The 16,277-nt window shown below is 38.8% G+C and overlaps 1 protein-coding gene across 2 annotated transcripts; it reads right to left on the reverse strand.

The window, feature by feature from the left end:
• Positions 1 to 98: 98 nt before the first annotated feature.
• Positions 99 to 15,596, reverse strand: gdpd1 (glycerophosphodiester phosphodiesterase domain containing 1). 2 transcript variants are annotated; one of them, XM_082502051.1, is made up of 11 exons: positions 15,406 to 15,596; positions 12,577 to 12,726; positions 12,132 to 12,174; positions 11,657 to 11,792; positions 10,045 to 10,090; positions 9,727 to 9,848; positions 7,874 to 7,963; positions 7,399 to 7,532; positions 3,171 to 3,230; positions 2,907 to 2,958; positions 99 to 1,923 (listed from the first exon to the last, which is right to left on the reverse strand). In XM_082502051.1, the coding sequence occupies exons 2-11, from the start codon at positions 12,710 to 12,712 to the stop codon at positions 1,789 to 1,791; spliced, it is 954 nt and encodes a 317-aa protein (XP_082358177.1). In that variant the 5' UTR covers positions 12,713 to 12,726; positions 15,406 to 15,596; the 3' UTR covers positions 99 to 1,788. The 2 variants fall into 2 exon arrangements, with proteins under 2 accessions (XP_082358177.1, XP_082358178.1); XM_082502052.1 differs by lacking the exon at positions 15,406 to 15,596 and adding an exon at positions 14,007 to 14,104.
• Positions 15,597 to 16,277: the final 681 nt, after the last annotated feature.

Consider the following 16,277-nt stretch of genomic DNA (forward strand, 5'->3'; position numbering starts at 1 on the left):
TTGCGACAGTAAAAACTTCTGACGTCGTTTTAGTTTGCAGCGCCACCTCCTGCCAGTTACATAAACTGTGACATAACACAACCCTAAAAAACGACAAATACCACTTTTATATAATGATGTACATACAGTGTTTATTGATACAGATACAAAAAATTGCTCTCGGCAAATCAAATCTAAAGATGAGCCCAAAAAAGTTCAGTTCAACACACACAACAGCTTTAAACATGCAAAATAAAAGTACACTGAGGACAGCACAAGTAGTATAATCAGAAAAATCCCAGTACTTGTAATGTGATTGTTGGATCAAGTCTCTAAAAGAAATCTTCAAGAACATTTGTAAAAACAGTGTAAAACATCACACATAAGTGATTTAAAATGCCCCACAACAAACCTAACATTGTTTTGACTGCAAAAATCCCAAACAACGTACAGTACATTCAGCCAAAACCACATTCATTCGATTAGAGACCGCCACCGAGCATCATAACATTTCATATATTTGTATATTAAAGCAAGGAACTATGTGTAAACTACTTTCATTAACACATTTGAATTTTAAATGAGTGCAGTAAAGCGATCAGTCTGCATCACTGCTTATACTAGGCTGTAAAATATTTTAAATATACACATATGTCATATAAAGTTCAATGCTGATTGCAATCACACTGACACAGGTAAAAGAAACCAGATAAGGTTTCCTATTTTGTGCAAAATTCCTCATAAAACAGGCAGTGTATGCCTCTATTATTTTATCTGATCAAAAGGCTGATCAAAATAATAATAATGAGCCAAAACAATGAGAAAATAAATATATATATATATATATATATATATATATATATATATATATATATGAAACAAGTCGAAAATAACATGACATCATCGAGCTGCATCTGCTGGTGCTTGCACATTACCCCTAGCATGATGCAGTAATACTGCAAACTAACTTGAAAGCATCAAAAAGGATCGACTTTGCGCAAGTAAACCCTTACAGAAAGTGTCATGTCAAGGACCATGAATCTATTATGGCATCTGAGACTGATGAAACTTAAAAGCACAATATTTCAGTGGCATTTTTAGCTCTTTGTAAAAAAAAAATTCAGTGGTTTCAATTAAGTGTGTGCTCCTAGCAGAAATATCATACTGTTATATGGGTATGTTTGTGCATGTGTGTGCAAGCGAACGCACCATGGATAATTCTAATAATACTACTACTAATAATAATGAGCCAGGATTTTTTGTGACTAAAAGAAAACATTCAGATTTCATCATTTATGCATCTAAAATATTGTAAATGCATGCAGTATATTTGTGTTATAATGGCAACAATTCTTATTAACTTTTTCGAAATATACTTCAGTCGTAACTTACCAACTTACTGTGAAGACATCGCATGACTGCACCGCCATCTGCTGCAGTCATTGCTGAGAGGATTGTAAACCAAATTACCCAAATACGTTTTCATTTTGGGTCATATCAGAAAATCTGTAAGCCTGTGGCGATATACTGTCTCTGTGACGGGGCCCAATATCAGTCAAGCTCTAATATGATCACACTGTTTAGTATGAGTAATGAAAAACAGGAGTATGTGCTACCACTACATGTACAACACGCGGTTCCTAATACAGAGCATGTTGGAGTTCCTACAGACTGTAAAACACAGTGTGAGAGTAGCTGTGCTGGAATGCCTGCAGTAAAAGCGGGTGTATGTTGGGGGCTGGTCTGGCAGGTCAGTGGCCCTGAAGGATAATCACTGGTGAGAGGTGGGGTGAGGTAGATTTTGGCAGGTCACTCCGCTTTGGAAAGGCTGTTCCTGTCCATGAAGTCTTTAAGCTTGGTGGGAAAATCTGTCATAACTCCCGTGGCTCCCAAATCAAACGCCCTCTGAAAGTCATCCTCGTCATTCAGCACCCAAATGTACACCTGAAACCACATGAGGGATTTGTACAGTTAATACACACGCGGTCAGAGGCTGTCACACACAGGAATGTTTCTGTACTCTAGTCTATATTTGATCTGGTAGGAACCTTTCCAGTAACTGCTTTTAACCACAGTGTAACTACAACACACACACACACAGGCTTAGTTCTGGCCTTTTACAAAAGTTTTACACACTGTTGGAGCAAAACAAGCCACACGGAAAGTGGTGACAGTAGTAGTAGCAGTCTTCAGGAACAGTTCTCCCGGCTTCTTGAAGGACATTCAAAGCTCTTCTTTGGATGTTGGCCACCGTTTGCTCTATTCTCTGTCAACATGATCCCACACTGCCATGTTTTACAGATGGCTGTAGACTCTCAGTGTTGTACCTCTTGACCTCCTCCATACATGCACTAGGACTAAACCATGGTTTTTAATGTGGGATTCATGAAACTACCATTTTATCTTGCTTTTCAGTTATTAACCTGTGCAGACATACAAGTGCACAGTACTATAAAAGACCATGGGGATGATGCTGTGTGTAGCTTGAAAGCCAGGAAGCACAAAAAACCCTCAGTTAGCATTGTTTGTGGCTGGCTGGTTGTTTGTGACACTGCCCCCTGGTGACAGTACTCAAGTACAACATACAAACCTGTGCGTAGGCTCTGATTAAGACCAACGCGCAACCATCCCCTTTACGTCAACCAATCTTGGAAATTGTTCCAGGACTGCAAATAAAAACTTGCCAGAAGATGTGCCATCTGCCTATCGCTACCACAGGCTAAGTGACCATAGAGACTGAGACCAAAGAAAAGGAAAAACATGCTACAACAGGAAGACTTTTGTATCCATGTAATCAGGTAAGGAAGTTCCAATGAACCAGCCATCCATTCTAACCTCTAAAACACTTCCATAGCTCCTCATTTACTGGCCAACGGTTCCTCACAGGAACCTGAATCAACTTAATTTTAAAGGAACTGCAGTTTTACCTGAATTCCCCGAGCTGTTAAATGGTCAAAAAGAGCTTTCCTCATCAGCAAACTGCAAGAGAAAAATAAACACTAATCAGCTGAGGTGTGTGACTGTAAATCCTTTCTATGTTAATCGTGATCGCACAGCTACATCTCAGTAACACAGAGAAATACAAAAAAAAAGCCTAGTGCTGCTGCAGGTTTATCTTTTGTTGAATTTTCTGCTGATTCAACCACAAAAATCAAAGAGATTTTACATTTTTGGAGGAGAAAGCGACTTACGTGTCTGCCAGCCAGGCGATAAATCGCTGACCTCTAGTTAACCTGCTGGGATCCTGCAGTCTGAAAAAATTCACACAGAAAAGTAAAATAATTAAAAATGGTAAAAAACAAAAAACAACAAAAACAAAGGGCACTTGTTTGATGCTATAACAGCATGACAACATATTTTTAGGAAATTTCTGAAATCTACCCAAGAAAATTAATAAATCAGTGTGTTTAAATATGCACAAGAAATCAAGTCGATCTCTTAATAAACACAATTTATGGTTGCAGTCTTAAAGCAAGAACTTCACACTTTAGAAGTGCAATAAAAAAAATTCTGTTAATCCTTAATGAGCGTTGGGGCAAGAATAATCTGCTCTTTGACCATGATCCTCATGATCCACTAGCACACATTTCACAAGGCCAAGCTACACAAACGTTTCTTCTAATGACCTAATTAGTGAGTGAGTTCATCTTTCAAAGATCATCCTTCAGGCAGATAACAGAGACAGAAAGGACACCAGTGCAGCCAGGGGAGTGAATCTGAGCCAGGTACTGTGAAAAGGCTTTAAAGCCCCAATTCAAAGTTAAAGTATGTTTAAATTATTTTCTTGCCTGAGTAATAAAAGTTATTAAAGTTGGAATCCCCTTTGTCTAAACTTCTGTAATTTGGAGGAAACAACAAACAAGTCCGTATATGTTATCCAAAAACAAGGCCCAGCTAATGAAGACTCCTCCAGAGGTTTACTCCACGTCCTGACGCTTACACAGTAGTGATGGGATTTCCGGCTCTTTTTAGAGAGCCAGCTCTTTCGGTTCGGTTCACTAAAAAGAGCCGGCTCTTTCGGCTCCGAACCGGCTCTTCAGGTTGTTTTGTTGCTTTAATTAATTTATTATTAACAATAATATAAAATTATGCACAAAAGGAATTACTAACGTAAAAAAAAAAAAAAAGTGGTTTTATTTATATATGTTTATATATAAATATATGCGGTGGCCCCTAGAGACAAAACGCGTACAAACTCCAAAACACATTTCTAGCATGAACTGAACTTCCAAAGCAGAGCTACTAGATCACTTAAATTACACAATTGAAAGCATATGTGTATTGTTTGTGTATTTATACACAGGCACTCATATATATTCAAATAATTTAAAAAAAAAGTTCATTTACCTGTTACTACCACACACCAAATCCGGTCGTTGGTACTTGCTGGCTTGTGTAGCCACCAGATAACAAGAGCGCAACACTGCGCCCAGCATCCTGGAGCACTTCTGTTGTCTTTTGTACGTGTTTTGAGTTTTTATGTTCTTCTGAGTTTTTACGTGCTTCGGAGTTTGTACGTGTTTTTACGTGTTTTGGAGTTTTTATGTGATTTGAAGTTTGTATGTGCTTTGTCTGTAGGGGCCACCGTAAATATACTTTTATTTATTCACTCCACATAAAATGTAATAAATAAATCATATAATACAAAAATCAACTATTCACATTTCAAGTCAAAGGAGCTTGCAAAGAAAAGCGTGTGGACTTCTTTAAGTTACTTGAAGACGTTTCACCTCTCATCCGAGAAGCTTCTTCAGTTCTAAGGTCAAATGGTGGAGAGTCCCGGATATAAACCTAGTGGGAGTGACCCCCCACAGAGGGACAAAAGGACCCCCTGATGATCCTCTAATCGCCTGAGCCAAGGTGTGAAACTGGGTGTGGGTCCCAATCAGCCACAGTTTCGGGTGAGTTCATTGTGAAACCTGTCTTCACCTTATCATGCGAATTCCTGAGATCAGATGGCCCTTCACACCTTGGCTCATTTAAATTTTCAGCTTTTTCCTTTTACAAATTTAAAGTGAAAACAACACAAAACACTGCAAACCACAACACAATTAAATATAAATTATAATATGAAAACAAAAAGAACATGCATATTCTCTGCATGCATAATAGTTGACTTTATTAATCCCAAAGGAAATTAGGGTTACAGCAGGCAGCACGCTAATGGCGCATGCGCACTTACAAAGGAACCTTCTGACCAACTTTACACAAACATCACATTGGGGAGACATGTCAGAAAGGTAGGCTGATAGGAAAAAAACAACGAAAATACATAACATGAGGTAAGAGGAGGAGAAAAAAAAAATCCACTCAGACTGAGCTCCTGAGAACAGTTTGATAACAGAAAAAACACCTCAGCACAAAAAGCACATGACTATCAATACACCATAGAAACACAAAACAAGCAACAGGGGCGGGTAAAGGGTAAGAGAGAGCCGGTGTAGACAGCGCATCCGGTCCTGCAGCATGTCTGCGCTGGTCCAGTCGACTGCCATCTTCCCCGGTAGGGCACAAGCATCGAAGGCGTTTGGAAAGGGAGGGGGGATCAGTGTGTGCATATCAATGTTTGTGTGTGTGTGTGTGTGTGTCTCCAGAGTTCAGCTGAGACAGTGTCCTTCGCCCTGCCAGGCTAAGTAAACAGTCTTCCAGCCAACCCAGGTGGCCTTGTATGGAATGGGGGGAACAGTCTAAACACAGTCGTTATCAGAATTCCTCTTTTAGGTTTTAGAGAACAGACTGTGAGAGAGTGTTCCAGGGAAAAGTAAGTAAAAACACAAGACAAGACAAGGACATAAGAAGCTAAGCAGGGAAGATAAGGGCAGGAGAGGAGAAAAGTGCGACCGCCTTCGCTGAGAGCCAAAAGAGTAAAAAAAGTTTAAAAAAAAAATAATAATTTTATTTAAAAAAAAAAAAAAATATATATATATATATATATATATATATATATATATATATATATATATATGAACATAACTAATCTTGAAATGACTGTTCAGCACAGAAATGAAGCCCAGCAATCATGTTTTACAGTCCCGTGGTCTCAGCCTCAGATACTCAACTAATCAAAGTGTTGTCATGACAAGAATGAATGACCAACAAAACATTTTTTCTCCATCATTTCTGTCACATAAAGCTGAATATAACGTCTCTCGCGGTTAGTATCATGGTTGCTAGGCAACCTGAACAGCGCGACGGAGGCTAGACCGTCCCATTTCACAGGCCTCTCACTTCCGCACTTCTCGTACTTGTAGTACGCACCGTACGTAGTGCGCGTACTTCAAGCGTGCAGACCCTGAATTGGGACACAGCCAACGATAATCATCAAGGTCAATAAAGAACCTTTAACCTGTTGCAAGTCAGACAGCGACATTTCAGTTTCACCTGCAAACTGAGATCAAACCACAGCACTGACAACTTTCTCCAGCCAATAAACCAGCAGCAGCTAAAACACAATGCTGCCAGATTTTACACTACTAATTATTAATAGTTTGTGTTGACACTGCAGCATAGATGACTTTAATCATTTATGTTAACTAAACTGTAGGTTAGTTAGGGTAAAAAGAAAACCGTAACCCTGCTCTGTTATTTCATGTAGGGCTTGTTTTGTGACTGTATTAGTGAGGGTGGAAGCATGCTGCTGAGCTAACCCTTTCCTGAAAACTGTTTATCAAAGTTCCTGACATGCACCTTTTACTTCTTTAGTACCACATTCCCTGGCCACTTTATTAGGCACACCTTGCTAGTATTTGGTAGGCCTCCCTGTTTCCTTCAGAACTACCTTAATTCTTTATGTCATAGATTCAACAAGGTCATGTAAACGACCCTCAGATAGCATCCCATGGCAGCAGCAGATTTGTCGGCTGCACATCCATACTGAGAATTTTTCGTTCCACCACATCTCAAAGATGCTCTGCCGGACTGAGATCTGATGACTGTGGAGGCCGTCTGAGAGCAGAGAACTAACTGCCAAGTTCAAGAAGTTTGAGATAATCTGAGCTTTGCATTATACTGCTTATACTGTTATACTGTCACATGATTGGCAGCAAATCACTGCATCAGAACAGGTGTACCTAATAAAGTGTCCATAGAGCTTATTACTAGTATTTGGTTACATGAACAACAAAGTGCAAGTGATTTGGGTGCGTGACTGTGTGTGAAGGAAACTCAAATATATTTCTATTTGCTCACTGTAGTGGATGCAAATCCACCTCCCTGTGTGCTCACTGCCCTGTCAGAATACCAAACAGCCTCTCAACTGTCATCAGTCCAGAGCGTAGAGAGACTTATTCGAATGTCAGCAGGTCTTCTTGATGATTTCTACATGCATTCAGTTGGTGTAATGTGTTTGGATGATTAGATATTTGTATTAACAGGCGTACCTAATAAAGTGGCCTTTGAGCTTATTTGTATTGCACTTACTTGGTGATAATGGAGGGCATGGGGATCTCCAGGAACTGCTCCTTGATTGGAACAAAGGGCAGGAGGCCGGTGTAGAAGAGGCCTAACAGCTGCAACACTCTGGGCAAGCTGAACAACACTGGAATATGAGGGTTCTGCAAAAACAACCAACCAGACCAGACTTACAAGCAGTTCCAAGTCATTTTTATTCACCGAAGAGGATGATGATGGAGTATGACGATAAAAGTGTTTCCTCTAAAACTCCCTCAAAGGGTCTGAACATTTTTAGAAACATGACAAAAAGATGAATAGTGATTCCACAAAGAAGTGCATTTAAAATACTGCTATATGGGACAGATTGAGCACTTTTCCTGTAGGCCTGCTGGTAGCAGGTTATTCCTTTGTTGTTATGAAATTCTGTAATTTCATAACAACAAATTTTATAAATAGCAACACACATTTCACCAAAGTAATGTGAAGCAGCATATAAACGTACCTCTTTGTAACACTTTCTCACAATCTGGTTGCTGGCGTTGCCCCAGACAGTCAGATGCGCTCGGTCATACTTCACGACCAGCTCGGAGACCTGCAAGGATTGAAAACTCAATGAAACTATGAAACAGAACATTTTCTCTTGCTTTTGCTCTGTCCTGTTGCCAATATTTAAAACGTAGAATTAGTTTTTTGATGAAAAGACGGCGGCAAAACTCGTAAAGTCTCTAGACGGACACTTGGAGGGCAGAGTCCCAATAACAAGGCCAACGTCCTCTTAAATTTGATCAGTTCAGGATGTGAACAGGTTATTCCTCTGTCTACATTTTCTCCCCTCTTCATCAGGTTTGTACTGTTACTTTATGCATGATTGTGGTGACAGACAAATAAAAGGGACTTAAAAACATATCTCAGTCTTGGTTATCTAACCATCGTACTTTAGGAAATGCTTCACTTTCCTTTCCTTTACTAGGCACCATGGGCTTTGTAACTATGGAGGACTTTTTTTTTCTTAAACAGGCTGTTAAGTCGATACATTTTCGGACAAGGGTACATTTTTTTTAGTTGTCATCACAGCTTATTTTAAATCAAGATATGATTGAAGCGGCGACTTCAGCCCTAATTCAGGAGTCTTAACAAAAGCATTGCATTAACTCATTACTCGCTGAAAGCCCACTAGAAGTAATCCTTGAAGCTCTTCTCTGTCACATTGCAGGCCTGCTTCCAGGACAAAATGACTGGGTGTGCATCTTGGAAAAACCTGGAAATTATTCTAATTAATGTCAAAACACGTTTTTATTAATACATAATAGGTGGCAAAACCCATCATTAGTGTACAGGGGAGGCCAAATTTCATCTTTATGGGAGAAAGAGTTCACCGTTTGGAATTATAGCCATTTTTAAACACTGCCTTCTCCAGTAGCCTAAAAGTAAGTGAACAGGTGATGAGATGTCCCTCGTGATTCCACAAGAGACACAAAATCTGCATTTGAGTCCAAGTGCTGAACTTGCAAAAAGTATGAAGAAGGAAAGAACAACTCAAGGACGGCGGAGGTAGTGTTATGGCTCCCAGTGAAATCGGGTCACTGGTGTTTATTGATGACGTAATGGCTGAGAGCAGCAGCATGATGAACTGTAAAATGTACAGGCATGTACTCTTTTCTCAGATTCAGCCTGAGGCTCCAAAACTGATCGGTTAGTGTTTCACAGTACAAAGTGATAATGACGTAAAGCATCCTGTAAAAGCTAACCAAGAGTTTCTCAATGAAAAGAAATGAGATATTCTTTAAAGTCAGTGACCTGATCCCACTCAAAGGTGCCTGTTTTTCAATAACCAAAGACAACAGTGACAGAAGACCCACAGACAGGCAGCAACTGAAGGCAGAGGCAGTAAAGGCCTAGAAGAGCATTTTAAGGGACAAAACACAGCATTTGGTGATGTTTATGGGTTCTGGACTCCAGGCAGTCACTGACTGAAGTATTAAAACAATCTAAAATGATGTTAGTTTGTCCAGTTCATTTTGAGCCACTGAAAATCAACTATGTATAAAAATGGCTGCAATTCCTAAAATGTTTTAATACAAATTTTTCCAAAAAACACGAATTAAAACTGCAGTTTGATCTAAAATCCACTAAAGTGACGTACAGAGGCAACACTACAAAAATGGTGTCACTGTCCAAAAAGCTATAAGGCTAACTGTACACTGTTTCCTGCACAAGGAAATAACCACAAGCTGCATGTCATCAATACAGTAAAGCAAGTTTCAGTCAGGGGTCAGAGAACTGAAAGAATAAAAACAGGAGATACACACACAGACAAACACACACACAGACAAACACACACACACACACACACACCTTCTTGATGAGCGTGTCATTGTTAACCTTGATGTCAATGTTAACAGGAGTGTTGGGAAATGCGTCAAACACGTCCCTGAGGAGAGGGATGCGTTTGTCCTCTCCTCCTTCGCAGAAGCACTCTGCACAGACAAGGACAGGTTAAAAACACCATCAGCTTCAGATTAGACGCCGGGTTGTGCGCACTTGTATTTTTAGCGGTAATTTTCTGCCCGTCAGCTGTCAACTGTTATAACCTAAAATGTCGATTTGTGTCACCTATTGAATAAATACGTTGCTTCGTGGTAATTACACAAGTGACGGATACGTGATGCTCACCTCGCTGAAAGGTTACACCCAGCCTGCAGAGGTATGGAGGGAGTTCCTGCAAAGAAAGCACGACAGACACAACTTCAGAGCTTCTGGAAACAAAGCATGCTCAAAATAAATCCAGGATTTCTGATATAGTTTTCTCTAGAGCAGCCATTCCCAAACTTAAGACTTCCGAGGTCAGCTGTGAAATCTGAAAATCCTCTGCAGACAAACCTTTAAATCTGACCGTTGCACAAGTCACTAAAATGTGTTTTTATTTATGGCAGGAACAACTGTTTCCTGTTCCATCAAAGCAAATGATGACAATAATTTGTTTGAGTATACTGGGTGTTTTTTTATTGTCTTTGTAGGGATTTCAGAAATGTTGTTCATGCATATTAACTGAAAGATTTTTTAAGAACAAGAATAAAAAGAGTCAATAAGAATGTTAATAAATGTTTAAAATAATACTCTGGCCAATAACTGAAGCCCATATTTTAGTGTCTTGTTGTTTTAAATATATATTGATTTCTTTGTTACCTCTTTTGTGCAGGAGAAACAGAGAAATATTCTTTATATAAGACAACTTCAATCTTACCTCCACCTTCTTTTTCATTTGTTTAAGCACAGATTGATGTGATTTATATATACTGTAAAGTAACACACCATATAAACCACTGACACTGGTGTTTTTCATTTTATTTGCCAACAGCCAGCCATCAGTCAGGAAGGCTGGTATCATTGTTTAGATGAGATCAGTAAAGATAAGAAGTACTTTATTTATTCCATATATGGGAAATACTCTTAGGATCACTGTATCTGGATATTTATGCTGATTTATAAGTTCTACTCCTTCAAGAGTACTAGCCACTAAAGTTCATGAGTCTAACCTTACTGGACACCAAGGTCTGTGCTTATGTCTACAACAAGGCCAAAGACCATTAAAACCCACTAAGCCTCATCTTCAGTTCCAAAATATAAAATTTAACTTGTAGATGGGATCTCCGACCCAAGAACCTCTACAAACACACAAAAATACTTCAGTTTAATGTTGTAAGGCTTCTTTGCAAGACAAAAGCATTTTTTTTTCCAATAAGCATTAAATGTGTAGACTACCAAATGTTTAAAGAGGAGAGCAGAGCTTAGCCAAAATCCTAAGTTACTCACAAGGAATGTAGCTGGATAAGAGTTTTTTAAAATCACGTGACGTAATCAGATGACTTGTTTTTGACCTCCCCTGATCAAGGCGCATGATCCATCAAAGCTCATATCATGTCTAAACACAAACCACATTCACAGTTGTGGTCAGACGTTTCAACCCAATCATGATGAGCATGAGTGTCATGATGATTTGGGGCTTTTAATGATTCCTTTCAACTGTTGTTTTTCCAGGGTGGAATGATCTTTAATGACTTTTAAAAACAACTGAATTTATGTAAATTTTGTTTGAATTCTCAATGAATAAATAAATAAATAAAAATTAGTTCACGACACTTCTGTCTGACCGAGCTCTTTGCCATATATGTAAAATTAAAATTCAGTGTTATATTTGTAATTTTTTTCATGCAAAGAATTAAACATGCACAGCGCTTGATCAATGATGAGAAGAGATTTGAAAGTGGCTTCAGTTCAAACTTACAGCGTAGGTCACATCGGAGATGTTGGTGTCGATGCCGCAGGTCCTCTGCAAATCGCCATCATGTGAAACCACTACCTGTTCATCTTTTGTCAGGTGGCAGTCCAGCTCCAGCATATCTGTGCCGACATCCACAGCGCTGCACGATCCGACACACAGTACGCATATAGACTCAGCCGCAATCTCAAGCACACAAGCATTAGCATTGAAATTTGGACCCTAACCATGCAGTATAGCACACACAGATTCAATAAATGCATAAAACAGTCCACCTCTTGTCTGATTAACTAATCAAACAAAGGAGAACCACAAGGTTATCTTTTACACGAACAGTTACTGTACATATTGCACCAATTCACAAGCTCGATTGTGGGTAAAAGAACTAAGACAACATCTCAGATGACACACACCGTCCACAGTCACAAGTGCAAATCCCAAAGAAAGAGCTGTGTCTTATGACTTTGAAGTTTCTACTCACTGCTTGAAAGCCATCATAGTGTTTTCCAGATTTTCACCTGCCCCTGAAATCGGAAAAATAAAAACTCAGATTTCTTTTTACCTGCTTTGCTGTGAAACACATGTCTGAAAGAGTGCCTTCACTCCAGATGTGGGCATAACAAGTATCTTCTCGGGGGGCGGGGGGTTTCTGATATTTTGCTTGTGGTTCATGTGTAAGTTTTTCTAATTTTTATCTTTAACTCATTTCTGCAACTACTGCCCAGTAACAAATAGATGGTTATAGGATCAAAACTATAGAAGAGAAATGTGACAGTCAAAACCCTGAATAACAAACCTGTTTTTACCCGTGAGTAAGTAACTAGCTGTTAGTGGGACCTAAAAGAAGCAAAGTAAGTTGGGATTAAGTGGCACCTTTTACCTTTTAAGTCAAGGGCTGTTCTTAAGAAAGAAAACTGGTGACCTACCTCCACGGTGAGAAATGTGCTTGCTGACAAAAGTCTCTCGCTTCTTTCGATGTAACAGATTTGGGCATTTTAGCAGCAGGGCAGAGGTGAGCACGTAGCCCGTTACCGTTGACAGGACATACACAGCAGCACACATCTTCTATCAGTCCCCTGCAGAACAAACACCAGACATTTAGCAGTGGCTGTGTCTGTCAGATAAATGTGTGGGGTTTTTTGTGTGTTTTTTTTAATGCAGATACATTTTTCCCACTCACCAAACATTTTTAATCACAAACACTGAACAAAAACAAACCTATTTTCTTCATATTTTGCAAGGATAACAGGAAATAGGTCAAGTGAATTATTGATACATGAAGAGATTAACACACTTTAACACAGCCTGGATTTTCTTTAGCAAGTTTTCTTATAATTTGCTTAGTAGTCTTCAGGAACAGTTCTCCAGGATATTCAAAGCCTTTCCTCTGATTTTTTAGTTCTTGTTTTTAAGGACACACAGCACACTGTGCCAACATATACCAACTTTTCACTATTTCAGAATCATTTTGCCGGTGCCCATGTCTGCGCTTGTCAAACTATGTTATCGTTGGATTCAGCTACAGAAATGAGAGGGAAAAATGTGTTTTCATACAGGCTGCTGGTAACAAAATACCTAAAGATACTATTTAAAAAGGGTTCTTTGCAAAGTTGCCTGCTTTCTGTAAACACAGCAGTAGTTAATCCCTTGAGTTAGGTGCCTTTTGAATGACTAGAATGACTCGTAGGTCAGTGTTAAGTACCTGAAGAAAAGAAACCATTTCTCTAAAAATTACCAGGTTCATGGACTGAACAGAAAATGAGTGAAAAAGCAGCCGATGTCAAACAAAAAACTTTGAAAGACCTTCAGAAAGCCGGGAGAACTATTGCTTAAGACAAATTCTTTAAAAATTACAAGAAAGTATGGCTCCCTGGAAGCACAGTATAATTGGGGTGACTCAGGTCTTTTGCACAGTACTGTATAATCTACATTTTTGTTTATCAAATACTAAGAAAAGGAAAGGCAGGAAAACACAGATCTCAGACAAATAATGTTCAAACTGAACATTTGAACTCTACATGGACCATTGTTGAGTATGTCACTAATATCTCCAGCTGAGCAATTCTTAAAATAAATTCCATAAATGTACAAATGTGAGGTCCTAAAATGCAAGTTTTGTCTTAATAACATGTGAAATCTCAAAACACTGTTCAGCTAAAGCTAGTTAATACTGATTAGGAATTAAAGGAATTGAAAATATGCCCTCTCACTAAAAAATGTTTGCATCACTTAAATTTTTGAGTTTAAGTTAAAAGAAAGAAAGAAAACAGGAAAACAGTAAACAAGACACAACAAAATTAGACCAAAACATGAACCCAAATACACAAACGAAACAGAGTTACAGCAAGTTACTTACAGCACGCTTCCTTACAAGCTCAAAAAAACAAACCAAGAAACACCCCTGGCTGAGCACGAGCTCCTATTTAAATGACAAAACAACACATGCTGCAGGTCAGGCCCACAAAAAAAGGCTGGGCGGAGACATCGTCAGCCTACATAGTTAAAGAAAGTCTGTATATTTACATTTTAAAAGTTAAAAACATTGTAAACAAAACTGACACAAATAAAACATATATCCAAAATTTTTTCCATTTTCATATATTCAGTTCAATTCAATTTTATTTATATATAGTGCCAAATCAAAACAGCAGTTGTCATGACGTGCTTTATATTATAAGGCAAAGACTTCACAATCAAACAACCGCCTTTGAGCAAGAACTTGGCAACAGCGGGAAGGAAAAACTGCCTTTTAATAGGAAGAAACTTCCAGCACAACCAGGCTCAGGGATGAGCAGCCATCTGCTTCGACTGGTGGGTGTGTTGGCAGGAAAACAGAACAAAAAACACATATTTACGTGAAATTGACTAATGAAAAGCAAGTAAGACTCTTTACAATTTTTCAAATTCAAAAGAAGCATTTTCAGTCATGAGCCAGACTTTTCAGGCTGAGAAATCACCCGCTAGAGAAAATGCTGGTTTAGACACTTTGGGCAAACATGACCTATACCCACCAAAGGCAAAGTTGAACTGACTGAGGTGCTGGTGTATTGAGCCATTCCTATATTGCTCTGATTATCTTACTCCAAAAGGGCAAGTTCACATTTTACATGGATAAAGGTACCTTCATGCCTTTTACATTTCCAGCACAGAATACATCTTCCATTAAACCTATTTTATAAAGACGAATAGATATAAAGAAGTAGCAATGAAGTACCTTATACTGTCAAATGTGTTACAAATTTACTATTACATGGTACTCTATCCCAAAAACTGAAATACTTTATAATTTCAGTTGAGAAAAGCAGTGCAAGTGAATAACTGATCCAAGGACAAAAGAATTAACATCTAAGAAATGATGAAGGATTCAGCACATATCAAAAGCGTTTCTTAAATAAAAAGACAAAATATAGCGATGTGATGCATATGCTGGGAGCCCACCCACAGAAAATGGGAATTAAAAATGCCTTCACATATTTTTATCAGAAAAATCTAGCTCCAAAAGATAAGAGATCTACCAGAACAGCAGCTCCACATATAGGAGAAAGAGAAATGCTTGTTTACTTTTTGTTGCAACCTCTAATTTCTTGTTCAAGTCAAAGTTGACGCTGCTGTCATATTTTCAACATTGGAAATCCTGTTAAGTAACAGATAACAACTATGACATTCATTATCTCTAAAACCAGCTTACTGCACACCAGCTAAACTGTGCTAACGTTAGCTGTGAAAGGGGCGAGCTAACAACATGACCCTCTTACCTTTGTCATCAAATTGTTCGGACTGTTGTTCTTAGTTGTGTTAAATAAGTTAGCGATGTCCACGTGTGTGTGAAGCGAGTTCGATAAAGTGATGAACTAGCGTCTCGTCTGCAGTCTCACTGAGCTTGGAAAAAAAACAAAACACCACCACTAGCCGGCCACTTTGTCGTGCCCATGCGCACTTTGCTACTTCCGGCTTGGGGACTATTTTCACTTCCTCTCGGATATTTCAAAATAAAATTGAAACGTCACGAAGAAAAGTCCACTGTTTTTGTTTGTTTTTTTTAATTTTGTTATCATCAAACCTAAGTATTAGTTGACACTATTTTTAAACAAAATGTCTTAGATTCACTGTTTTAAAAGCTATTATTGCTTATGAAAAAAGAAGTGTATGGTAGCAAATATTAAAAATAAGAGGGACATGCAGAGCTGTAGTAACTACAGAGGGATCAAATTGGTACTATGAAGATATAATCAAAAATATGTCTGAAGCTAGGTTACAAAAAGAAGTGACAATCAGGTGACAGCGGTATGGCTTCATGCTGAGAAAGCACACTACTTATGAGATGTTTGCTTAAAGAGTGTTGATGGGGAAGTACAGAGAAGGTCAGAGGGAGGTCTACTGTGTCTTTGTGGGTCTAAAGAAGGCATATGATAGGGTACTAGGAGAGGAAATGTGGAACTGCACGAGGAAGTCAAGAGTGGCAGAAAAACATGTGAGGGTGGTGCGGCAAATGAATGAGGGCAACAAGACAATGGTGAGGTTTGTGGTAGGAGTGACAGATGGGTTGAAGACAGGGATAGGATTACATCAGGCTATTCTTGTTTGCAGTGGTGATGGACAGGTTGGCACATGAGGTCTGGCTGGGGTT

The sequence above is a fragment of the Aulonocara stuartgranti genome (genome assembly GCF_965226115.1).
Source record: "Aulonocara stuartgranti genome assembly, chromosome: 14".
Classification (NCBI taxonomy): domain Eukaryota; kingdom Metazoa; phylum Chordata; class Actinopteri; order Cichliformes; family Cichlidae; genus Aulonocara; species Aulonocara stuartgranti.